This window comes from Manis pentadactyla, chromosome 13, assembly GCF_030020395.1.
Source record: "Manis pentadactyla isolate mManPen7 chromosome 13, mManPen7.hap1, whole genome shotgun sequence".
Taxonomy (NCBI): Eukaryota; Metazoa; Chordata; class Mammalia; order Pholidota; family Manidae; genus Manis; species Manis pentadactyla.
The window spans coordinates 45982822-46006621 of NC_080031.1; the positions used below are offsets into that span (position 1 = coordinate 45982822).

The 23800-nt window shown below is 36.6% G+C and overlaps 1 protein-coding gene and 1 pseudogene across 1 annotated transcript; both read left to right on the top strand.

Annotated features, from left to right (window-relative positions):
- The first annotated feature begins 492 nt into the window (after nucleotides 1-492).
- LOC118921859 (putative olfactory receptor 2B8) lies at nucleotides 493-1696 on the top strand (annotated as a pseudogene).
- An 18372-nt stretch (nucleotides 1697-20068) lies between these two features.
- On the top strand, nucleotides 20069-20986 carry LOC118921858 (olfactory receptor 2G2-like). Its single transcript, XM_036903948.2, is given in 3 exon segments — nucleotides 20069-20423; nucleotides 20426-20870; nucleotides 20872-20986. Coding segments are annotated over 3 exon segments (915 nt in total).
- The last annotated feature ends 2814 nt before the right edge of the window (nucleotides 20987-23800 follow it).

The window sequence follows — 23800 nt, forward strand, 5'->3', positions numbered from 1 at the left end:
AGAAAAAAAATGCTTAGAATCTCATAATGCAAGATCTTTAAAAATAAATCTTGCAGTTAACATAGTTCATTGCTTAAAGTAATGAGGCAGAATGGACCTGGGTCATGCTCATAGGATTCACTCTTAAGAGATTATTTTTAAGTTTTCTGAGTTGTGTGTCACCAATACAAAAACACAGAAAACATTTAGAATATTGAGTAAAATTGTTAAAAGTTGCTAATGATACATCATATCATATTTGTAAATGCATTAATGGAGAACTGGGGCATTGTGGGATGAAGGGTCACTAAGGTGCAATTCAGGGCAGCGGTGAAATCAGAGAGGGATTTTTCAGATGATATCTAAATAATGGAGCTGTGTAACTTTATAGCCTCATTTAAGGCATGATAAGTGAGAGGTACAGAGAACAGCAAGGACAAGCATATTTTAATAGCATTTCCTATATCCAAAACAGGGGAACATATAAGCATGTTTGAAGACAGGCATAACGGCATGGAGAAGTCAAATATCCAGATAGTGTAAATATGTAAATAAGTGATGACAAAAATCTCTAGGAAGACAAGAAAATATTAATGTAGGTAAAGGACATTAAATGGATGTAAATTTGAAGTGTTTACTTTCAGTTCAAAGAGATGAATGTGTTCTCCTTGAATCTTTCAGGTTCACATGTGGGAAAGACAATGAAAGTAAAGATTTCTATTCGGTCTCACATATTTCTCTTTGAAAGATATTTTTCTCCTTTCAGTAACAATGCGATGATAAGCAGTGGTCATTCCTAACATCACTTCCTTTGGTGGCTTTTTCCTGTTGGGCTTCTCCAAGCAGCCTCAGCTGGAAACGACCCTCTTTGCTATCCTTGTGCTTTTCTACTTACTGACTCTCCTTGGCAATACGGCCATATCATTATTTTGGCTTATCTGGATGTCCGGCTCCACATCCCAATGTACCTTTTCCTCACCCAGCTATCTTTAATGGATCTCTGCTACCCTGCCAGCACGGTCCCCCAGCTGCTGTGTAACTTGCAAGGCTCAGAGAAGAGGATAACTTACAGTGGCTGTGTTGGTCAGCTGTATGTGTCCTTGGCCATGGGTTCTGCAGAAGGCATCCTCCTTGCAGTCATGGCTGTTGACTGCTCTATGGCAGTGTGCCGGCCTTTGCACTACACCATTCTCATGCATCCACTTATCTGCTGGCAGCTGGTGGCCACAGTCTGGCTGACTGGTTTGACCAGCTCATTGTTGCAGACTCTGCTCATAACACAGGTTCCCTTTGTGGAAGAAACATAATAGACCACATCTTCTGTGAAGTGCCAGCTCTCCTCAGACTTGCCTGTGTGGACACCACCTTCAACTTGATGGAACTCTTCCTGGTCAGCACAGTTTTACTCCTGGTGCCTCTCACTGTCATTCTCATTTCCTACAGCTGCATTGCTTAGGCTGTGTGGAAGATCAGGTCATCTGAGGGTCACCGAAAGGCCCTACGCACTTGCTCTTCCCATTTGGTTGTGGTGTTTCTCTTCTACGGCACTGCTATGGCCATGTATCTGAATCCCACCTCAGACATCTCCCAGGACCAGAACAAGTTCATGGCCTTACTCTATGGAATTGTCACCCCAAATCTAAATCCTTTCATCTACACCCTATGCAATAAAGATATGAAAGGGGCATGAAAAACATCATGGGGAAAGAGTAAGTAAATAAAGTGTTTGATGCAATGATGGAAATTGGAGCATGTAGAATTGCTTATGGAGAAAACCCATGAGTAGTTTTTAATTCTTTATTTTAGATTTTTTAATTGAAGTATGGTTTATATACAATGTTATATTAGCTTCACATATACAACATAGTGATTGAACAGATATATATATTATTAAATCATCACCCCAATTAGTGTAGTTACTGTCAACATAAAATGATGTTATAGAACTATTGACTGTATTCTTTATGCTGTACTTTCATCCCTGTGACTAATTTATATTATATTTTAGATTTTGTACCCCTTTATCCCCTTTACCTATTTCACCCACCTACCCCAACCCCTCCCCCATGGTAACCACAAGTCACTTCTCAGTATGTATGTGTCTACTGATGGGATTTATTCATTTTGTTGTGTTTTTACAGTCCACATGTAATTGAAATCAATGGTATTTGTCCTTCTCCGCTTGGCCTATTTAACTTCCTCTGGGTCCATCCATGTTGTCTCCAAATGCAGTGTTTCTTTCTTTTTTGTGGCTGAATAATATTCTGTTACATATATGAACTACATCTTCTCTATGCATTCAGACTCTCTTTTCCCCATTGCATATTTGTGGCTCTTTTGTCATATATTAATTGACCATATATGTATGGGTTCATTTCTGGGCTCTTGTTCTTACTGTTTGTCTTAGGTTAAGCTGGAAATTTGCTTCTCTGCTAGTTCAACCTTATTGATTTATCTTTTGTCTGCAGAACCAGAAAAAATATCCTTTGACAATATCATCTTCTGTTTATCCAAATAATTTCCACTTATGAAATAGACTGCTATGCACTTCTTTGAGTTAATACATAATTCTTTAAACTATTTCTTCAGTAATATTCTTCCAAATCTCCTCACAATCCTGGCATTTCTCACTTTTCTTTTGTATATAATAGTGCATTAATTCTATTGATGGCAGAAGAAAAAATTCTTTGTAAAATTTATTTATATATTTATTTATTTTGGTATCATTAATCTACAATTACATGCAGAACATTATATTTACTAGGGTCTCCCCTTCACCAAGTCCCCCCCACAAACCCCATTACAGTCACTGTCCATCAGTATAGTACGATGCTGTAAAATCACTACTTGTCTTCTCTGTGTTGCACAGCCCTTCCCCTGCCCCCACACACACTATACATGCTAATCATAATGCCCCCCTTTTTTCCCCCACCCTTATCCCTCCCTTGCCACCCATCCTCCCAAGTCCCTTTCCCTTTGGTAACTATTAGTCCATTCTTGGGTTCTGTGATTCTGCTGATGTTTTGTTCCTTCAGTTTTTGCTTTGTTCTTATACTCCACAGATGAGTGAAATCATTTGGTACTTGTCTTTCTCCGCCTGGCTTATTTCACTGAGCACAATACCCTCTAGCTCCATCCATGTTGTTGCAAATGGTAGGATTTGTTTTCTTCTTATGGCTGAATAATATTCCATTGTGTATATGTACCACATCTTCTTTATCCATTCATCTACTGATGGACATTTAGGTTGCTTCCAATTCTTGGCTATTGTAAATAGTGCTGCAATAAACATAGGGGTGCATCTGTCTTTTTCAAACTGGGCTGCTGCGTTCTTAGGGTACATTCCTAGCAGTGGAATTCCTGGGTCAAATGGTATTTCTATTTTGAGCTTTTTGAGGAACCTCCATACTGCTTTCCACAATGGTTGAACTAATTTACAGTCCCACAAGAACTAATTACATACCACAAGAAAGGTTCCCCTTTCTCCACAACCTCACCAACATTTGTTGTTGTTTGTCTTTTGGATGGTGGTGATATCTCATTGTGGTTTTAATTTGCATTTCTCTGATAACTAGCGATGTGGAGCATCTTTTCATGTGTCTGTTGGCCATCTGAATTTCTTCTTTGTAGAACTGTCTGCTCAGCTCCTCTGCCCATTTTTTAATTGGATCATTTGCTTTTTGTTTGTTGAGGTGAGTGAGCTCTTTATATGTTTTGAATGTCAACCCTTTATCGGATCTGTCATTTATGAATATATTCTCCCATACTGTAGGGTACCTTTCTGTTCTATTGATGGTGTCCCTTGCTGTACAGAAACTTTTCAGCTTGATATAGTCCCACTTGTTCATTTTTGCTTTTGTTTCCCTTGCCTGAGGATGTAAAATTTAATTTTACACTTGTAAAAGGTATTGGCTTTAGTTAACTTAGTAATTTTTTCCCATTCTTTTTTTGCGTTGAATTCTTTTCTCCCTAAAATCTGCTTTTTTGTTCTCCAAATAGTAATATCCATCATGACCGCATCTTATTTTGAAGGGGAAATAGGTGGTCTATCAGCAGGATTTGACCAGTCTATGGCTCCTTTCTAAACAAAGACTCTTCTGGTATTAGTTCCAAGCCTGGGAAATTTGGTAAAATTGCTGGGTTGGCCAAGTGGCTCTCCTTGGCTGGCCATCACCTCCACTATGGAACTCAAGAGTTTTTTCATAAGTCCCTTCTTCCTCCCTTGCCTCTGTTGCTTAGTAGCTCTTCCTCATAGTTGCCATAATCAATTAATTTAACAACTGCTGTCATACCTAAGATACATAGAGCTTCAACTTCTGCTGAGTAAAACTTGTTTTCTTCCAACAAACTGCAAAATATTCATCTCCAGGATTCCAGTTTTGGGTATGCCACAGGAATAGATGAGTCTAGTACTTTTTCTGGTTTAATTGGCCCAGATCTTTTGGTCCACTGTTGTAAAATATTTTATCATCACAGATGCAGCCATGATGGGTCCTGTTCTCCTTCCCTTCAGCGGCACTTCTGTCTCCCCATTTGGGACACCAGTGAAAGTATTCGTTCAGACAGGATTCTGGTAATCATTATTTACATTAAAATGTTTTCAAATTTTTACACCAGTGAAAGCTTCATTATCTATTGCTCATGGTTTCCTGTCATAAAATGATTGTTTTTTGCTATTTGGTATTCTCTTTTTCCATGTTATTGATTATAATAATCTATAGATTCTTAAGGAAGTGGATTTTCTTTTGCTTCTACATAGGATCAGCCTTTTCCTGATGTGCTTTGCACAGATCAAGTGCTTTTTTTAAAAGCACCCTCATTGTAAAACGTCTTACTGAAAACATTCCTATTCAATTGAACTAATGTGCAAATTTAATTTCTTCACAACACTGAGAATGATAAACAAAAATAACCACAAATATCATCAGTGTGTATCTTTTGGGCAAAAACCAAGTGGAACAATAATGGGGGTCACACATGATCAATCCCCCTCTGTGTGAGAGGAGTAAAAATTTAGGAGATACAGATATAATTTATTATAGGAATGCACACTCAAGAAACCAGAAATTTCACATAAACAATCTAATCTACACTTAAAGAAATTATAAAAATAACAAAGCCCAAAGTTAGTAGATGAAGAAAATAATAAAGATTAGAGTAGAAATAAATTAAATGCAGACTAAAAACAATAAAAAACATCAATAAAACTAAGAACAGTTTCTTTGAAAATATGAACAAAATTGATAAACCTTTAGCTAGAGTCATCAAGATAAGGACAAGACTCAAATAAAATCAGAAATGAAAGAGAAATGACAGCACCACATATATACAAACAATTAGAAGAGATTACTATGTAAAATGATATGCCACAAATTGGACACCTAGAAGAAATGGGTAAGTTTGTAGAAACATGCTATCACCCAAGACTGAACCAGGAATAAATATAAAATCTGAACAGACTGCTTACTAGTAATGAAATTAAATTGGTATTTTAAAAAATCCCAACAAACAAAAGTCCAGATGACTGCACAGGAGAATTCTACCAAATATTTAGAGAAGAGTTAATACTTTCCCTTTTCAAACTATTCCAAAAAGTTGAAGAGAAAGTGAAGCTTCCAAATTCATTCTATGAAGTCAGCATCACCTTGATACCAAAATCAGGTGAAGACACCACAAAAATCAAAAACAACAACAACAAACTAGAGACCTATATCTCTAATGAATATACTGACAAAAATCCTCAACAAATTGGTAGCAAACAGAATTTAAAAACATATCAAAAGGATTATTCACCATGACCAAATTAAATTTATTGCAGGTATGCAAGGATGATTCATTATCTACAAATCAATGTAATAAATCACATTTTTTAAAAGGAAGGATAAATGCTATGTGGCTATCTCAATAGATGTTAGAAAAGTGTTTGACAAAATTTAACATCATTCATGATAAAAACTCTCGACAATAGATATAGATGGAACATATATCAACATAATTAAGAACATATACAACAAACCCACAGCTAAAATCATAACACAAAAAGCTGAAAGTTTTTCCTCTATGCTCAGGAAGAAGATGAGGATGTCCATTCTCACCTCGTTTATTCGATATAGTACTAGAAGCCCTATCCATAGCAGTCAGGTAAGAAAAATAAATAAGAAACATCTAAATTGGTAAGGAAGAAGTACAATTGACACTATTTGCAGATGACATGATACTATTTACAGAAAACCCTAAAGATGCCACAAAAAACTACTGATATTGATAAGTTAATTCAGCAAATTTGAAGGATAAAAAATCAATATAGAGAAATCTGTTGCATTCCTATATTGAACAATGAACTAGCAGAAAGAGAAATCAAGAAAACAAGTCAATTTAAAATTGCATCAAAGAAGATAAAATACCTAGAAATAAACCAACCAAGAAGGTGAAAGAACTGTGCTCTGAAAACTATAAGACACTGATGAAAGAAACTGAAGACACAAATAGATGGAAATATATCCCATTCTCGTGGGTAGGAAGAATTAATATTGTTAAAATGGCCTTATTGCCCAAAACAATCTATAGATTCAGCACAATCTCTATCAAAATACCAAGAGCATTAAATTTCTAGGAAAAAAAATAAGCAGTAAACCCCTGAACACCAGCATTAGTAATTTCATTCTGCATATGTCTTCCAAGGTGTGTGAATCAGATATAAAAGTAAAGAAGTGAAATCACATCAAATTAAAAACCATCTGCACAGCAAAGGAAACCATCAAGAAAACATAAATTCAACCTATTGTATGGAAGGATATATTTGCAAATGATATATCTGATAAGGGGTTCATTTTGAAGATATATTAACAACTCATACAACTCAACACCAAGAAAATAAATGGCCCAATTATAAAATGGGTAGAGGCCCTGAATAGACAATTTTCCAAAGAAGAAAGATGTTCAATAGGCATATGAACAGATCATCAACATCACTAGTCATCAGGAAAATGAAAATCAAAAGCACAATAAGATATCACTTCACACTAGTTAGAATGGTTACTGTCCAATAGACAAAAAAATCAAGTGTTTGCAAGGTTGTGGAGAAAAGGGAACCCTATGCTGCTGATGGGATTTCAAGGTGTGCAATCATAACTCTGTGAGCTATGGAAAACAGTAAGGAGGTTTCTCAAAAACTAAATATAGAACCATTATATGACCCAGCAATTCCACCTGTTGGATTTTACCCTAAGAAAACAAAATCACTAGTCCAAAAAGATACATGCACTCCTATGTTTATAGCCATATTATTTACAATACCCAAGATATGGAAGAACGTGGTGTATAGCAATAAATGAATGCACATAGAATAGGTGGTATATATATATGCAATGGAATATTATCAAGCCACAAAAAAAGAATGAAATCTTAACTTTTGCAGCAACATAGATGGAACTAGAGGATTTCATGCTAAGCGAAATAAGCCAGGTAGAGAAAAATGAATACTACACTATTACACTTACATGTAGAATCTGAAAAACAAAATGAACAAAAAAATCAGTAAAGACTCTTTGACACAGAGAGACTGATTTTTTACCATATTGTATGTGGAATGGGGGGATGGGTGAAGTAACAAAAAAATTAGAGAGAACATATGGCACCTTGATCAGGATGACGGTTACGTGACTGTATACACTTGTCAAAATTCATCAAGATATATGCTAAGATTTGTGTATTTTGTCTTATGTACTTCAATAAATAAATAAAAGTTAGTGGTAGATGAAAAAAGACAAGAAGAAACAAGTGCTGGTGAGGATGTGGGAGAAGAGGAATCCTTGTGCTGTGCTGTGATCATGTGAATCTGTACAGCCACTATGATAAAGAGCATAAAGCACCAGAGTTAAAAGTACCATATAATCCAGCAATCCCACTTCTGGGTATGTTTCTCAGGGAAATGAAATCAGGATCTTGGAGAGATATCTGTGCCTCTGTGTTTGTTGCACCGTTATGCAGAATAGTCAAGACATGGAGACAACTTAAATGTCTATTAATGGATGAATGGGTAGAGAGAATTGCAATTTGTGAATTATACATTTATGAAGTATTATTTTATTACAAAATATAATTTATAATTTCTAAAAATATGTAATTATACATAAATGTATATGTGCATGGGCATATATACATATGTATATGTATGTATAAATAAATTGGAATATTTGTCAAATAAAAGGAAGAAATTTTGTCATTTGTGACAACGTAGATGAACTGACAGGACCTTATGCTAAGTAAAATAGACCAGAAAACCAAACATAGCATGATCTAACTTATATGTGGAATCTCAAATGCTCATATTCATAGAAGCAGAGAGTAGAAAGGTCACTGCCAGGTGTTGGGAGAGAGAGAAAAATGCAGGTATGTTTTTCAAGTGATACAACATTTCAGTTATGTAAGGCCTGGAGATCGAATGTACAAAAATATGTCTACAGTTAATAGTACTGTGGTGAATAGTTGAAATTTCCATAGACTAGATCAAAAAAGAATAAAGAAAATCTAACTCTGGGAGATAATGGATATGTCGATCAACTTGATTGTGCTGTATATTTTATAATGTGTATACAAATATATATATATTATGTATGTGTATAAAAACATTGAATTGTACACATTAAATATACATCATTTTTATTTAACATTTACACCTCAATAAGGCTGGAAAAATATAGCTATACAGTAAAAAATTAAAAACAGTCTGTGTTTTCAGAGTTTTAAGTACGGCTAATAGTGATAATGGAAGACCCCATTGAAATTGCACAGGATTCAGACATGGAGAACAATTTCAACATTTCAAGTAATAGCCCACATGTTATGCTACAAAGAACAACAAACAAGAAGTTCAGGTTTACATTTTAATCCGTTTTTTTTTCAGTCTCTTTTTTTAAAAGAATTTTATTAAGATATTATTGATACACACTCTTATGAAGGTTTCAAATGAAAAAACAATGTGGTTACTACATTCACCCATATTATCAAGTCCCGCCTGGTACCCATTGCAGTCACTGTCCATAAGTGTAGTAAGATTCCACAGATTCACTATTTGCTTTTTCTGTGCAACACTGTCTTCCCCGTGACCCCCCACACCATGTGCACTAAACATAATGCCCCTCAATCCCCTTCTCCCTCCCTCCCCACCGGCCCTCCCACACCCTCCCCTTTGGTAAAGCTAGTCCCATCCTGGAGTCTGTGACTCTGCTGCTGTTTTGTTCCTTCAGTTTTGCTTCACTGTTATACTCCACAAATGAGGGAAATCATTTGGCATTTGTCTTTCTCTGCCTGGCTTATTTCACTGAGCATAATACCCTCTAGCTCCATCCATGTTGTTGCAAATAGTAGGATTTGTTTCTTTCTTACGGCTGAATAATATTCCATTGTGTATATGTACCACATCTTCTTTATCCATTCATCTACTGATGGACACTTAGGTTGCTTTCATATCTTGGCTATTGTAAATACTGCTGCTATAGACATAGGGGTGCATCTGTCTTTTTGAATCTGAGAACTTACATTCTTTGGGTAAATTTCAAAGAGTGGGATTCCCAGGTCAAATGGTATTTCTATTTTTAGTTTTTTGAGGAACCTCCATATGGCTTTCCACAATGGTTGAACTAGCTTACATTCCCACCAGCAGTGGAGGAGGGTTCCCCTTACTCCACATCCTCGCCAGCATTTGTTGTTCTTAGTCTTTTCGATGCTGGCCATCCTCACTGGTGTGAGGTGATATCTCTTGTGGTTTTAATTTGCATTTCCCTCATGATTAGTGATGTGGAGCACCTTTTCATGTGCCTGTTGGCTATCTGAATTTCTTCTTTGGAGAATTGTCTCTTCATATCCTCCGCCCATTTTTTAATCAGGTTATTTGCTTTAGGGTGTTGAGTCTTGTGCATTCTTTGTAAATTTTGGATATTAACTCCTTGTCAGATATGTCATTTACAATTATATTTTCCAATACTGTAGGATGCCTTTTTGTTCTGTTAATGGTGTCCTTTGCTATACAGAAGCATTTTGGTTTGATGTAGTCCCATGTGTTCATTTTTACTTTTGTTTCCCTTGCTTGAGGAGATGCATTCAGGAATAACTTGTTCATGTTTATATTCAGACTTTTGTTTATGTTGTCTTCAAAGAGTTTTATGGTTTCATGACTTACATTCAGGTGTTTGATCCATTTCGAGTTTACTTTTGCATATGGGGTTAAACAGTAATCCAGTTTCATTCTCTTGCAATTAGCTGTCCAGTTTTACGAACACCAGTTGTTGATCAGGCTGTCATTTCCCCATTGTATGTCCATGGCACCTTTACCATATATTAATTGACCATATATTGTTGGGTTTATATCAGGGCTCTCTATTCTGTTCCACTGCCTGTGGGTCTGTTCTTGTGCCTGTACCAAATTGTCTTGATTACTGTGGCTTTGTAGTAGAGCTTGAAGTTGGGGAGCATAATCCACCCAGCTTTTTTCTTCCTTCTTAGGATTGCTTTGGCTATTCAGGGTCTTTTGTGGCTCCATATGAATTTTAGAATGATTTTCTCTAGTTCATTGAAGAATGCTGTTGGTATTTTGATAGGAATTGTATTTAATCTGTAGATTGCTTTATGCAGAATGGCCATTTAACAATATTAATTCTTCCTATCCATGAGCACGGGATGTGTTTCTATGTATTGGTATCTTCTTTAATTTCTCTCATGAGTGTCTTCCACTTTTCAGAGTATAGATCTTTCACTTCCTTGGTTAGGGTTATTCCTAGGTATTTTATTATTTGTGATGCAATTGTGAGTGGATTGTTTTTGTGATTTCTCCCTCTGCTAGGTCATTTTTAGTGTATAGGAATGCAACAGATTTTGGTGTATTAATTTTGTATCCTGCAACTTGCTGAATTCAGATATTAGATCTAGTAGTTCTGGAGTAGATTTTTTAGAGTTTTTTATGTACAATATCATGTCATCTGCAGACAGGGACAGTTTGACTTCTTCCTTACCAATCTGGATAGACTTTATTTCCTTGCATTTTCTAATTGCTGTGGCTAGGACCTCCAGAAATATGTTGAAACAAAGTGGGGAAAGTGGGCATCCTTTTCTTGTTCCTGGTCTTAAGGGAAAGGCTTTTAGCCTCTCACCATTAAGTATGATGTTGGCTGTGGGTTTGTCATATATGGCCTTTATTATGTTGAGGTACTTGCCCCCTATATCTATTTTTTTGAGAGTTTTTATCATGAATGGATGTTGAATTTTGTCAAATGCTTTTTTGGCATCTATGGAGATGATCATGTGGTTTTTGTTCTTTTTGTTGGTGTGATGGATGATGTTGATGGATTTTCTAATATTGTACAACCCTTGCATTGCTGGAATAAATCCTATTTGATCATGGTGGATGATTTTTTTGATATATTTTTTTATTCAGTTTGCTAATATTTTGTTGATTATTTTTGCACCTATGTTCATCAGGAGTATTGGTCTGTAATATTTTTTTTGGTGTCTTTGTCTGGTTTTGGTAGTAGAGTGATGCTGGCCTCATAGAATAAGTTTGGAAGTATTCCCTCCTCTTCTACTTTTTGGAAAACTTTAAGTATGATGGGTATTAGGTCTCCACTAAATGTTTGATAAAATTCAGCAGTGAAGCCATCTGGTCCAGGAGTTTTGTTCTTAGGTAGTTTTTTGATTACCAATTCCATTTTGTTGCTGGTAATTTGTTCAGATTTTCTGTTTCTTTCTGGATCAGCCTTGGAAAGTTGTATTTTTCTGGAAAATTGTCCATTTATTCTAGGTTATCCAGTTTGTTAGCATATAATCTTTCATAGTATTCTCTAATAATTCTTTGTATTTCTGTGGTGTCCATCATGATTTTTCCTTTCTCATTTCTGATTCTGTTTGTGTGTAGACTCTTTTTTTCTTGATAAGTCTTGCTAGGGGTTTATCTATTTTGTTTATTCTCTTGAAGAACAACTTCTTTCATTGATTCTTTTGTTCTATTCTTCTCAATTTTATTTATTTATGCTCTAATCTTTATTATGTCCCTCCTTCTACTGACTTTGGGCCTCATTTTTCTTCTTTTTCTAGTTTTGTTAATTGTGAGTTCTGACTGTTCACATGGGATTGTTCTTCTTTCCTGAGGTGGGCCTGCATTGCAATATGCTTTCCTCTTAGCATGGCCTTTGCTGCATCCCACAGATTTTGTGGTATTGAATTATTGTTGTCATTTATCTCCACATATTGCTTGATCTCTGTTTTTATTTGGTTATTGATCCATTGGTTACTTAGAAGCACGTTGTAAGGCCTCCATGTGTTTGTGAGATTTTTCATTTTTCTTGCATAATTTATTTCTAGTTTCATACCTTTGTGGTCTGAGAAACTGGTTGGTACAATTTCAATCTTTTTGAATTTACTGAGGCTCTTTTTGTAGCCTAGTATATGATCTATTCTTGAAAATGGTCCATGTGTGCTTGGGAAGAATGTGTTTTCTGCTGCTTTTGGGTGTAGAGTTCTGTAGATGTCCATTAGATCTATCTGTTCTAATGTGTTTTTCAGTGCCTCTGTGTCCTTACTTATTTTCTGTCTGGTTGATCTGTCCTTTGGAGTGAGTGGAGTGTTGAAGTCTCCTAGAATGAATGCATTACATTGTATTTCTCCTTTTAATTTAGTTAGTATTTATTTCACATACGTAGGTGATCTTGTGTTGGGTGCATAGATATTTATAATGATTATATCTTCCTGTTGGATTGACCCCTTTATTATTATTATGTAGTGTTGTTCTTTGTCTCTTGTGACTTTCTTTGTTTTGAAGTCTATTTTGTCTGATACAAGTACTACAACTCCTGCTTTTGTCTCCCTATTAGTTGCATGAAATATCTTCTTCCATCCCTTCTCTTTTAGTCTGTGTATGTCTTTGGGTTTAAAGTGAATCTCTTGTAGGCAGCATATAGATGGGTCTTGTTTTTCTATCCATTCAATAACTCTATGTCTTTTGATTGTTGCATTCAGACCACTTACCATTATGGTGATTATCGATAGCTATGTACTAATTGCCATTGCAGCCTTTAGATTCTTGCTTACCAAAGGTTCGAGGTTAACTTCCTTTCAATCTAAGAGTCCAACTCAACTCACCTAGTATGCTATTATAAACACAATCCAGAAGTTCTTTATTTCTCTTCCTTTTTCTTCCTGCTCCATTTTTTATATATTAGGTATCATATTCTGAACCCTTTGTCTATCCCTTGATTGACTTTGGGGTAGTTGATTAAATTTTGCATTTGCTTAGTAATTAACTGTTCTATTTTCTTTACTATGGTTTTATTACCTCTGGTGACAGTTATTAAACCTTAGGAATACTTCCATCTATAGCAGTCCCTCCAAAATACAGTCTAGAGATGGTTTGTGGGAGATAAATTATCTCAACTTTTGCTTATCTGGAAATTGTTTAATCCCTCCTTCAAATTTAAATGATAATCATCTTGGATAAAGCATTCTTGTTTTGAGGCCCCTCTGCTTCATTGCATTAAATATTTCATGCCACTCCCTTCTGGCCTGTGGGGTTTCTGCTGAGAAGTCTGATGTTAGCCTAATGGGCTTTCCTTTCTATGTGATCTTATTTCTCTCTCTGGCTGTTTTTAATAGTCTGTCCTTATCCTTGATCTTTACCATTTTAATTATTATATGTCTTGTTGTTGTCTTCCTTGGGTCCCTTGTGTTGGGAGAGCTGTGCATCTCCATAGCCTGAGAGACTATCTCCTCCCCCAGATTGGGGAAGTTTTCAGCAATTACCTCCTCAAAGACACTTTCTATCCCTTTTTCTCTCTCTTCTTCTTCAGGTACCCCTAAATACAAATATTGTTCCATTTGGATTGGTCACACAGTTCTCTCAATATTCTTTAATTCTTAGAGATCTTTTTTTCTTCTCTGTGTGCCTCAGCTTCTTTGTATTCCTCTTCCATAATTTCTTTTTCCTTTATCGTCTCCTCCATCATATCTAATCTGCTTTTAATACCCCCCATTGTGTTCTTCAATGATTGGATCTCCATCCTAAATTTGTTGCTGTGTTCTCAAATATTTTTCTGTACCTCCATGAGCATATTAATGATTTTTATTTTGAAATCCCTTTCAGGAAGATTAATGAGGTTGATTTCATTTTAATCTTTCTCAGATGTTGTATTTATTCATAATTTTACTTTGAACCAGGTTCCTTTGGCATTTCATATATGGCACCCTCTAGTGCCCAGAATCTCTACTCTCTGGAGCTGCTCTGCCCCTGGAGCAATGTTGGGGGTCACAAGGGAGTGGTATTGGTGCCTGGAAGAAAGCGGTGTTTCCTGCTTCCCGGCTGCTATGCCTGCCTCCACTGCCAGAACCAGTGGGCCAAGCACACAGGTATAAGCCTCTATACTTTTGCATTTGTAGCTGCTGTTGGTGGGACTTCTCTCTGGCTGGCCTAATACCAGGGCAGGGTTTGCCAGTTTGCAAGCCAGGTGTGGGCTTTCTGGGAAGAAGGTGCAGTGGGCTGCATATCATCGAGGGGGGGCCTTGGAGCTGCACAGCCAGCCAGGGGGCTGGAGCACCTGAAGATCATGAAAGTTCCCAACCTGCTGGGCAGAGTTCACCCAATTTTATCTGTCCTTTCTCCTGAGCAGTAAGCTCTTCACAATCCCTACCCCTTCAGCAGCCTTCTTGCTGTTAAAAAGTCTCTCAGACTGCCCACCTTTCTCCTGTCCCAGAGTAGCTGGATATAGATCCCTGTTTTACACAAGCTGCTGGAATCTCAGTCTCTCCAGGTATTCTGCATGTCTTAGCTTTCCAATCCCCCTAATCACAAGAGCACCGTGTAATGTAGGTTTGTGCTCCCAGAGCAGATCTCCAAAGCTAGGTGTTCAGAAGTCCCAGGCCTCCAGTCCCTTCCCACTCCATTTCTCTTCCTCTTGCCTGTGAGCCTTGGTAGGGGAAGGGTTTGTGTCCTGCTGGTCCATGGCTTTGGTACATTTAACCTCATGGAACTTTATTCTTTCCTCCAGGTGTATGCAGTCTGGTACAGCCCTCTTTCCTCTTGCTCTTTCAGGATTAGTTGTATTAATTATATTTTCATATTATATGCTGTTTTAGAAGGAAGCCTCTGCCTCACCTCTCATGCCGTCCTCTTTAATCCTTCCCTAATTATTTTTATATGTAGTAAAAATTATTCTTGGAAACCTTTTGCTTCATTTAGTAAGATAATTACATTAAAACCTTAAGATATTTCCACTGAATCATTATATATAATTAACATTGTGATTTGGGAGCTAGTAAAATGTGGGCATAGGTGAGGTGTATTTAGGTGTTAAAGCCAGAAATTTAACTTAATGGCCAAGCGAGATACAGTTATTGACAGTTACATCAACAATCAGTTTACATTTCTATTTTGCATAATTGGAATCTTACGCCGTTTACTTTCACAGGAATCACAGTGCTTAGGAGCAAGGGTTTAGATCTGAATGACAGTATTTTTGAAGTATATCTCCATGTGGAGATGGTAGTTTGAAAGTTGGAAAATGGATCTGGTCCTCAGCAGAGCAATCTACACATAATGTGGTGATCAGCAAGTAGGTTCACTTATGTAGAGATCAAATGTACTAAAACTGGACATTGGGCTGGGGTTCAATGAATCCAAAATATAAAGGTTTGATATTGCTAAAAAGCAATATCAGATATAAAACTGATATTGCTAAAAAGACAGTAAATTGAGAATTTTTCTCAGATAATTTTCCTGTAAAACTTCTTTGTACTAACCAGGAAAGATGCTGTAGTTTGAGCAAGTCATATGGTGCAGGGAATCTGAAGTATAGGTGGATGGGAGAAGGATCTAAGAGAAGTTGTCTGGGTTTTTTCCTGTTCTTTTGGACAAGTCTCATGGTTTGCACTTCCTTTATGAAGCAGGAGACTTCAGACTGACACTAAGGGAAGGAAGGGACACTTCACACTAGGGACATATGTGCATCCTTCTTCCTGTGTCAGCCCCAGAAGACTGTCAGTCCCTTGGCTGATTGCCAGTCGGGAACACAGGTTTTGCCCCAGTGGATTTAGTAACAGTAAACAAACCATAGCACTTTCATAAGCTTGCCAAATTCACTGTTTTCTGGTGCCCCCTCTATCCCAGTTCTCAGTACCACTAAAGTAATTTCCCCAGGATAGAGTCACATGAGCAATACGACTCTCCTACAAACCTTGTTCCAAAGCCACTTGTCTGTGGGTGAGCACCTGGTCGGATATAAAATCACAAAGCTACAAAACAATTGTATAATTTGCTTTCTGAAGATGTGAAAAACACCAACACATTTAAATTGCCCTAGAGTAAGTAAGAATTCAGTCTAATTTTGTCAAAATCAAAGTCCCTTGACCTTCAAGGGCTATGTAAAATTTAATGATATTACAACTTTATAGTTTCTGTTACTGTTGGGTTTGTTCTGTCATTGAAGCAATGGTAACACTGGGGTCAGACAAGTAAAAATGATCTGCATCTCAGCTTTTGTCTGTTAAATATGGAAATAGAGTGGTTTCTTGTTATTCTTTACAAGCGTAGATTAATGTCATGCAATTAATCAGTATAATTGATTAATATTTTTACTTAAATTTTATTTATAGAAAGAATAGTTGATAGGTGATAGACAGAGATACATATATTCAAATGTACTTCTACACAGCTCCTGAACTCAGGAGGAACACTCAATTCAAAGCTATTTCAGTCTTTGGTAAAAAATAAATAAACACCTTTGAGAACTACAGTAAGGATACCTTCCTCGGGTGGTGCACCATGGCAAGCCTTTGAGCTCTGGTGCTCTCTGCCAGCCCAAACAGGGGAATAGTGCACATAAAGTTTACAATATTGGGAGTTTGAATTATTTGTCTGGGGTTTATTGATAAGGAATAAATTGTTTCCCTCTCTCTTCCCTCTTTGACACTGTGGTCTTATTTTTGTGTGTCTTTTTTGAGATGCAGTTGTCATTTACCAAAGGTTTATAGTTAGCAAGAATCAGAATCTGTATAGGAGGGGACATTAAAGCACTAGGGAAAGCTCTCAATGGGTCAGGTGTACAGTCCCAATCTGGTTTTAAATATCTGAAGATACTGGGTAATTGGTAATATTAGCCTATTATTTGTACCAGTCAGTAGGTAGCCACGAAGGAGCAGCTAATCTGGAAAATGGACTAGACTAGAAAAAATCTCTCTTAAATTCTATTTGTCCAAATTGAGGGAGGACAGGATCATGTTATATTCAGCCTATCCCAAAACTTTCTTCAGGGCACAGAAGCAAAGGTTACAGCTCCTCCCCCACCCCCTTTACCTGCTATCCAGGAAACAACAAAAAAGAATGTGACTGTAGGAGATAGGATGCCTGGAAAATGCATTTATTCCTTTAACAAGCATTTATTGATCAATTATCAGGCATCAGATATCCTACAAATTGCATAAAATATCAGTCAAACATGGCTACTCACTTGAGCAAGTAGCTTGTACAGATATAAAATGTTGTCAGTAATGTCCTCTAGTCTGTGATAGAAGAAGGGTTAGATGGACACAGAAATCAATCTTGCCAGCATGGAAAGTGGGGACGCAAAAGAGCTGAATTACCCATCAGAGTGAAACATGGATTCGTGTGACAGAGACCAGTACTGACAATAGTATAGCACATCTTTTTATCTTTATTAATAATACATGTTTCTTTTGAGTATATTTTCCATTTTTTCATAAATGTTAAGGGTTTTTAAGATAGCTTGTATATACTAGACCTTTAAAATATATTTCTCATGGTTTTTTCCAGTTTTACTGAGAAGTAATCGACATACATCACTGAATAAGTTTAAGGCACAAAGCATGAGAGCTACGTGTATTGCGATAAAAAATGTATTTTAATAGTAATATTCATTTTTATAGTTTAATCCCTGAATGAACTTTCTATAAAGTGAATTTATATTCTATATTCTTGGATCCTCAAACATGTCTTTTCATCTTCTTTCTAATGTTATCACCTTATGTCAAAAATGATTTATTTTTATCACTCTTTCCAAAACTACCCATTATTAAAGAGTTTCTTTTAGTTAGTTACATCCTTAAACACTTTGCCACCATCCACTGTTCAGAATAATTTTTGTATCTGTTATTTTGCTAAGCTTATTTGAAAATTATTTTGTTTTTCCTCAGTGTCCTTTAAAATTAGCCTTTACATTTAAATTATTCATTGTCAAATTATTTGATTTTTGTCTCTCCAGATAGAATATTAGATCCATGGCTAACTTACTGTTCTCTATTGAGGCAGTGCCCAGAGACTAGAGATTAAAAATGTGCATGTACATATGTGTGTGTGGTTGGGTTGGAGGTGCAGCCCAAACAACACTGATTATGAGAATCTAATTTTCTGAGGGTGGCATGAATAACCAATAGCTTCTAAAGGCAGAGGTGGCTGTGGGGACAGAGAAGCTGCATCTCCAAGGGACCCCCTGTTATAGTGGATCAGCTGAAAACACAGTGACTCAAAATGCTTATATCAGGTGGTCTTTTCAAATGCCAAATCCAAAAATCAGCTTTACATGGTGAATTAGGGCCTATGACATGTGGGGGCGCCCAAGGAAAACACTCTGCACAGAAGGACCAGAAGGTCAGGGGCACAGTGAACACCTAGGGGGGGGACCTTGGAAAAGACTCACCAGGCCCTGAAGGAATAAAACATTGTGACCATGACTCTTTGGTCCCAATTAGACAAGTGGATTCTTTTGAAGATATAAAATTTTGCATATTTAGGGAAATTCATCTTTGGCTATAAATAATTTCTCTCTGCATATAAATTTAATTTAATTTAATTTAAAGAAATAAAAGTGATACATTCTAAGAATCCCTACTTGAAATTTTGGCATCCTTTTTACATAACTTTTTGTTATTGATTTCAGTTTTTTAGTAAAGACTTAGAGTATATAATATGCAAAATGTCTACCCTATACATAATCGGTCTTCACCAATGATATGTCAATGACAAAAACTTATGTCAACAGAATTTTTGGTTTGAAGATGTTTATGTTATGCTATTTGTTGCCTAAAAATTTATCAACATATATCTTACATATGAATTGCATAATATGTGGTCATGTCATTACATAAATCAGATGATATCCTCTTTTGGAAATAAAACATCCTTTTAATTACTGTCTTCCATTAAGAGGATGCACACCTTGCGTCCACACTTTGCACGGACCACTAAAAGGCAGATGGTTCCAGGGAAAGGAAATCTATAATCATAGAGATACTATTTCATTTTCTAAAATAAATGGTTTGAAGGTCCAGAGTATTCTGGGTCTCTGTAGAACACAGCAGGCTAAGAAAGGAAGGAAGGAAGGAAGGAAGGAAGGAAGGAAGGAGGGAGGGAGGAAGGAGGGAGGAAGGGAGAAACGATGGAGGGAAGAAACACTGGGGGAAGGGGATAGAATGTAGATGAAATGGAAGATGGAGTCATAGTAAACAGATTCAATTGCTGCTTTTAACATTTACTAAGCATGGGTCTCTGGCCAGGTCACATAAGTTCTCAGCAGTTAATTTTTAATTAATGCCCATCATATCTAATATATGTCAGTCATATAATCTTATGATTATTTTCACTCTTTTTGTATGATGAAAATATATTTTTCCTCCCATAGTTAAGTAAAACCTTAAAAATCTTCAATAAAACCTCAGTTATTTGTCCCTGGTTGGAATTATCTGGGTTTTCCCTTTTCTGTAACTAGGAAGACATTAACATAAATGTGGTAAATTTAGTAGGGTTATAGGAAGTGATGGTCTATTTTATTTACTATTGCAAATAATGGCATTTATTAAATGTCTACTTTTCTTTACTTGGGAGAGCATGAGAGGAGAGCTAAGAAGTGAAGCGGGTTCACATTAGTTAGAATTCACACAGTAGGAAAACGGATCTGAATCACTAGATATAGGAACATAGCTTCTAAGCATTTAACATAGAATGTTTTAAGGAGAGGTGATATTGTAACTTATTTGATTGCATGTAACATGTCATCTTTCACAGCTATGACTCTGCCTTCTAGAACATACTTTTCACATGGGGATGGTGAGGAGTAACAATGAGAACTACCTAACAGGTTTTGTCCTCCTGGGGTTTTCTGATTATCTTCAGTTGCAGAAGGTTCTATTTGTGGTTATCTCGATCTTGTATTTATTAACCATTTTGGGGAACACCACCATCATTCTGGTATCTCACCTGGAACCCAAACTTCAGACACCAATATACTTTTTCCTCTCCCATCTCTCCTTCCTGGACCTCTGCTTCACCAGCAGTATTATTCCTCAACTTCTGGTCAACCTCGGGAGTTCAGACAAGTCCATCACCTACAGTGACTGTGTGGTTCAGCTCTACGTATCCCTTGCCCTGGGATCCACAGAGTGCATCCTCCTGGCATGATGTCCTATGACTGCTATGCTGCTGTCTGCCATCCTTTACACTATGCCTTTCTCATGAGTCCTCGACTCTGCCACATCCTGGCATCTTTGGCATGGCTCAGTGGGGTAGCCACCACCCTTAAACAGTCCCCCCTCATTCTGCAGCTGTCCTTCTGCAGTCATCACCACGTGGATCATTTCCCCTGTTAGGTCCCTGTGCTCATCAAGTTGGCCTGTGCGGACACCACTTTCAATGAGGCTGAGCTCTTTGTGGCCAATATCCTCTTCCTTTTCATGCCTGTCTCCTTCATCCTTTTCTCTTATGGCTATACTGCCAAAGGAGTTCTGAGGATCAAGTCAGCTACTGGAAGAAAGAAAGCATTTGGGACCTGCTCCTCCCACCTAATGGTCATCATCATCTTCATGTACCTGCAGCCAGCCAAGAGCAGATCCAAGGGCCAGGGAGTTTGTTTCCCTCTTCTACACTGTGGTGACCACGATGCTCAACTCCCTGATATACACTCTGAGGAATAAAGACATTAAAGGGGCACTAAAGAAAGTTCTAGGGAAGATGCTGTGAATAAGCACATGATTATCAAGAAGAAATTTAAGTGATGCCATGAAGAACGTTTTGTAATGGGAACCTATTTGGACATTTTCTTCAATTTTCTTTTAATTAGTTACACAGTATTTAACATGGTGATGATATTACAGAATATGGCAAGAACTGAGTTTCTCATTACCCAATATTAACATAAACTGAATCAGTTTTTCAATCTATGCTTTTCTGAAGATTATATTATGTAAGTACTGTGTATATGATTCTCTTTAGAAGATTAAGTTAAACATGAAAATATTGAAGTGATGTATTCAACTAGTCATCCTGTCCCTGATCCATTCAATCTCTCAGCTTTTGGTAGCTCCATATGAACAAGCAGCCTCAGTCTTCATATGAATGTATTTGGCATGTATGTGCCCTGGGCAAACTTTCAGAAGCAAAAGCCTTCTCTTTCACCCCCTGCCCCATCCACTCAGAACTTGGAAGACACATGTGGAGGTGCAAAAATACCATGGGAGAAAAGCTACACATTGCAGGAGGTGGAAAGAACAGAAGGAAGGAGCTTGGTTCTCTTCATGGTGAACCTGTGAAACAGTTTGAATTGGCACACATCTGTGGAGTTTTCTATGGCTTGAAAACACATAAAATTAATAATTACTGCTTTTATTATGATCCTACTTTTTACATGTAAATTTATATTTGTACATCTAAATCTACATTTTAAGTGTGAGAATATTTTCATAGTTTTAAGATTAATCCACAGTATAAAATCTTATTCAAATTATTTTTATTATTCATGCTAAAACAATGATCTTTCAATGTGGGTTCATTCTAAATGAGCTTTTGCTGTACCATTCCTGTTCTAAGCATGAGGAAATTTGCATCTTGATTGTGGTGATTTTTGTGTAAATCCATAATAATATGCCTTCTTCTTAACTCATGATAGCAAGCAAGACTATCGGAGTCAAGAAGCTTTGTGTTCAAATTTATGTCAAAATAAATTAATTAAATGAGATGCAGATGGGCATTGCATGAGAGTCTTATAGATCCAAACCCAAATTTCAAGTAATAAATAAGTAGGAATGCAATGTGATTTATAACGGTTCATAAAAGAAGCATACTCATGAAGGACTGGCACTCTTTCTTTGGAGTATATTGTATCAATCTCCTCATCACATTTATAGTTAACTTCAGAAGAAAATTAGAAAAAGTGGCACACGCCCATGGTGAACTCATTGTCATTAGGAAAGATAACTCCTTAAATAACTCCATGATAATCTGGAAATAAAATGGGGACAAAGTACAAAATGGGAATTAAAGTGAGTCATGAAACAGAATACCAAGGAGCTAACTGGAGGTGTCATGAATGACACTTAATCCATGACTTCAACTGTCACTATTTGCAGATGAAATGATATTATATATTGATAACCCTAAAAAGTCCACCAGAAAATTATTAGAACTAATTGAATTCTGCAGAGTTGTAGGATACAAAAACAATACGTGGAAATCTGTTGCATTCCTATATACTAACAACAGACTAGCAGAAAGAGAAATCATAAAAACAATTCCATTTACTATTGCATCAAAAAGAATAAAATACCTAAGAATAAACCTAACCAAAGGGGTGAAAGGGGTGGAGGACCTTACTCTGGAAACTGTAAGATACTCTTGAGAGAAATTAAAAACAGAAATAAATGGAAATCTATCCCATGCTCATGGATAGAAGGAATTAATATTGTCAAAATGGCCATGCTGCCCAAAGCAATTTACAGATTCAATTCAGTCCCAATCAAAATACCAATGGCATTTTTCAATGAACTAGAATGAATAATCCTAAAATATATATGGAACCACAAAAGACCCCAAATAGCCAAAGCAATCCTGAGAAAGAGAACAAAGCTAAGGGAATTATTCTCCCTGACTTCAAGATATGCTACAAAACTACAGTAATCAAAACAGTATAGTACTGGCACAAGAACAGACCCATAGATCAATAGAGCAGAATAGTGGGCCCAGATATGAACCTGCATATATGGTCAATTAATGTACAAGGAGCCATGAGTATACAATGGGGAAAAGACAGCCTTCAATAACTAGTGCTGGGAACACTGGAGAGCTACATTCAAAAGAATGAAACTCACTTACTGCCTATCTCCATGCACAACAGTAATTTCTAAATGGATTAAGGACTTAAATGTAAGTCATGATACCATAAAACTTTTATAAGAAAACAGGCAAAAAAATCTCTTGAACATAAAGCATGAGCAGTGTTTTCCTGGACACATCTCCTCAGGCAAGTGAAACAAAATAAAAAATGAGTAAGTGGGACTACATCAAACTAAAAAACTTCTGTACAGCAAAGGACACCATCAGCAGAACAAAAAGGCAACCTACAGTATGGGAGAATATATTTTCAAGTGATTTACCTGATATCTTTTGATGTATTTTTTAATTTATCTGACAATATATCCAAAACATATTAAAAACTTCATACACTCAAAACCAAAAAAACAATTATCCTGATTAAAAAATTGGCAGAGGACCTGAAAAGACATTTTTTCAAAGAAGAAAGACATATGGCCAACAGGCACATGAAAAGGTGCTCCACATCACTAATCACCAGGTAAATGTAAATAAAAACCACTGTGAGATATCACCTCACACCAGTCAGAATGGCCACTATCCAAAAGATAAGAAATAACAAATGCTGGTGGGGGTGTGGAGAAAGGGGGACACTCCTACACTGTTGGTGGGAATGTAAATTGGTGCAGCCACTGTGGAAAGCAGTGTGGAGATTCCTCAAAAAACTAAAATAGAAATATCATGTGACCC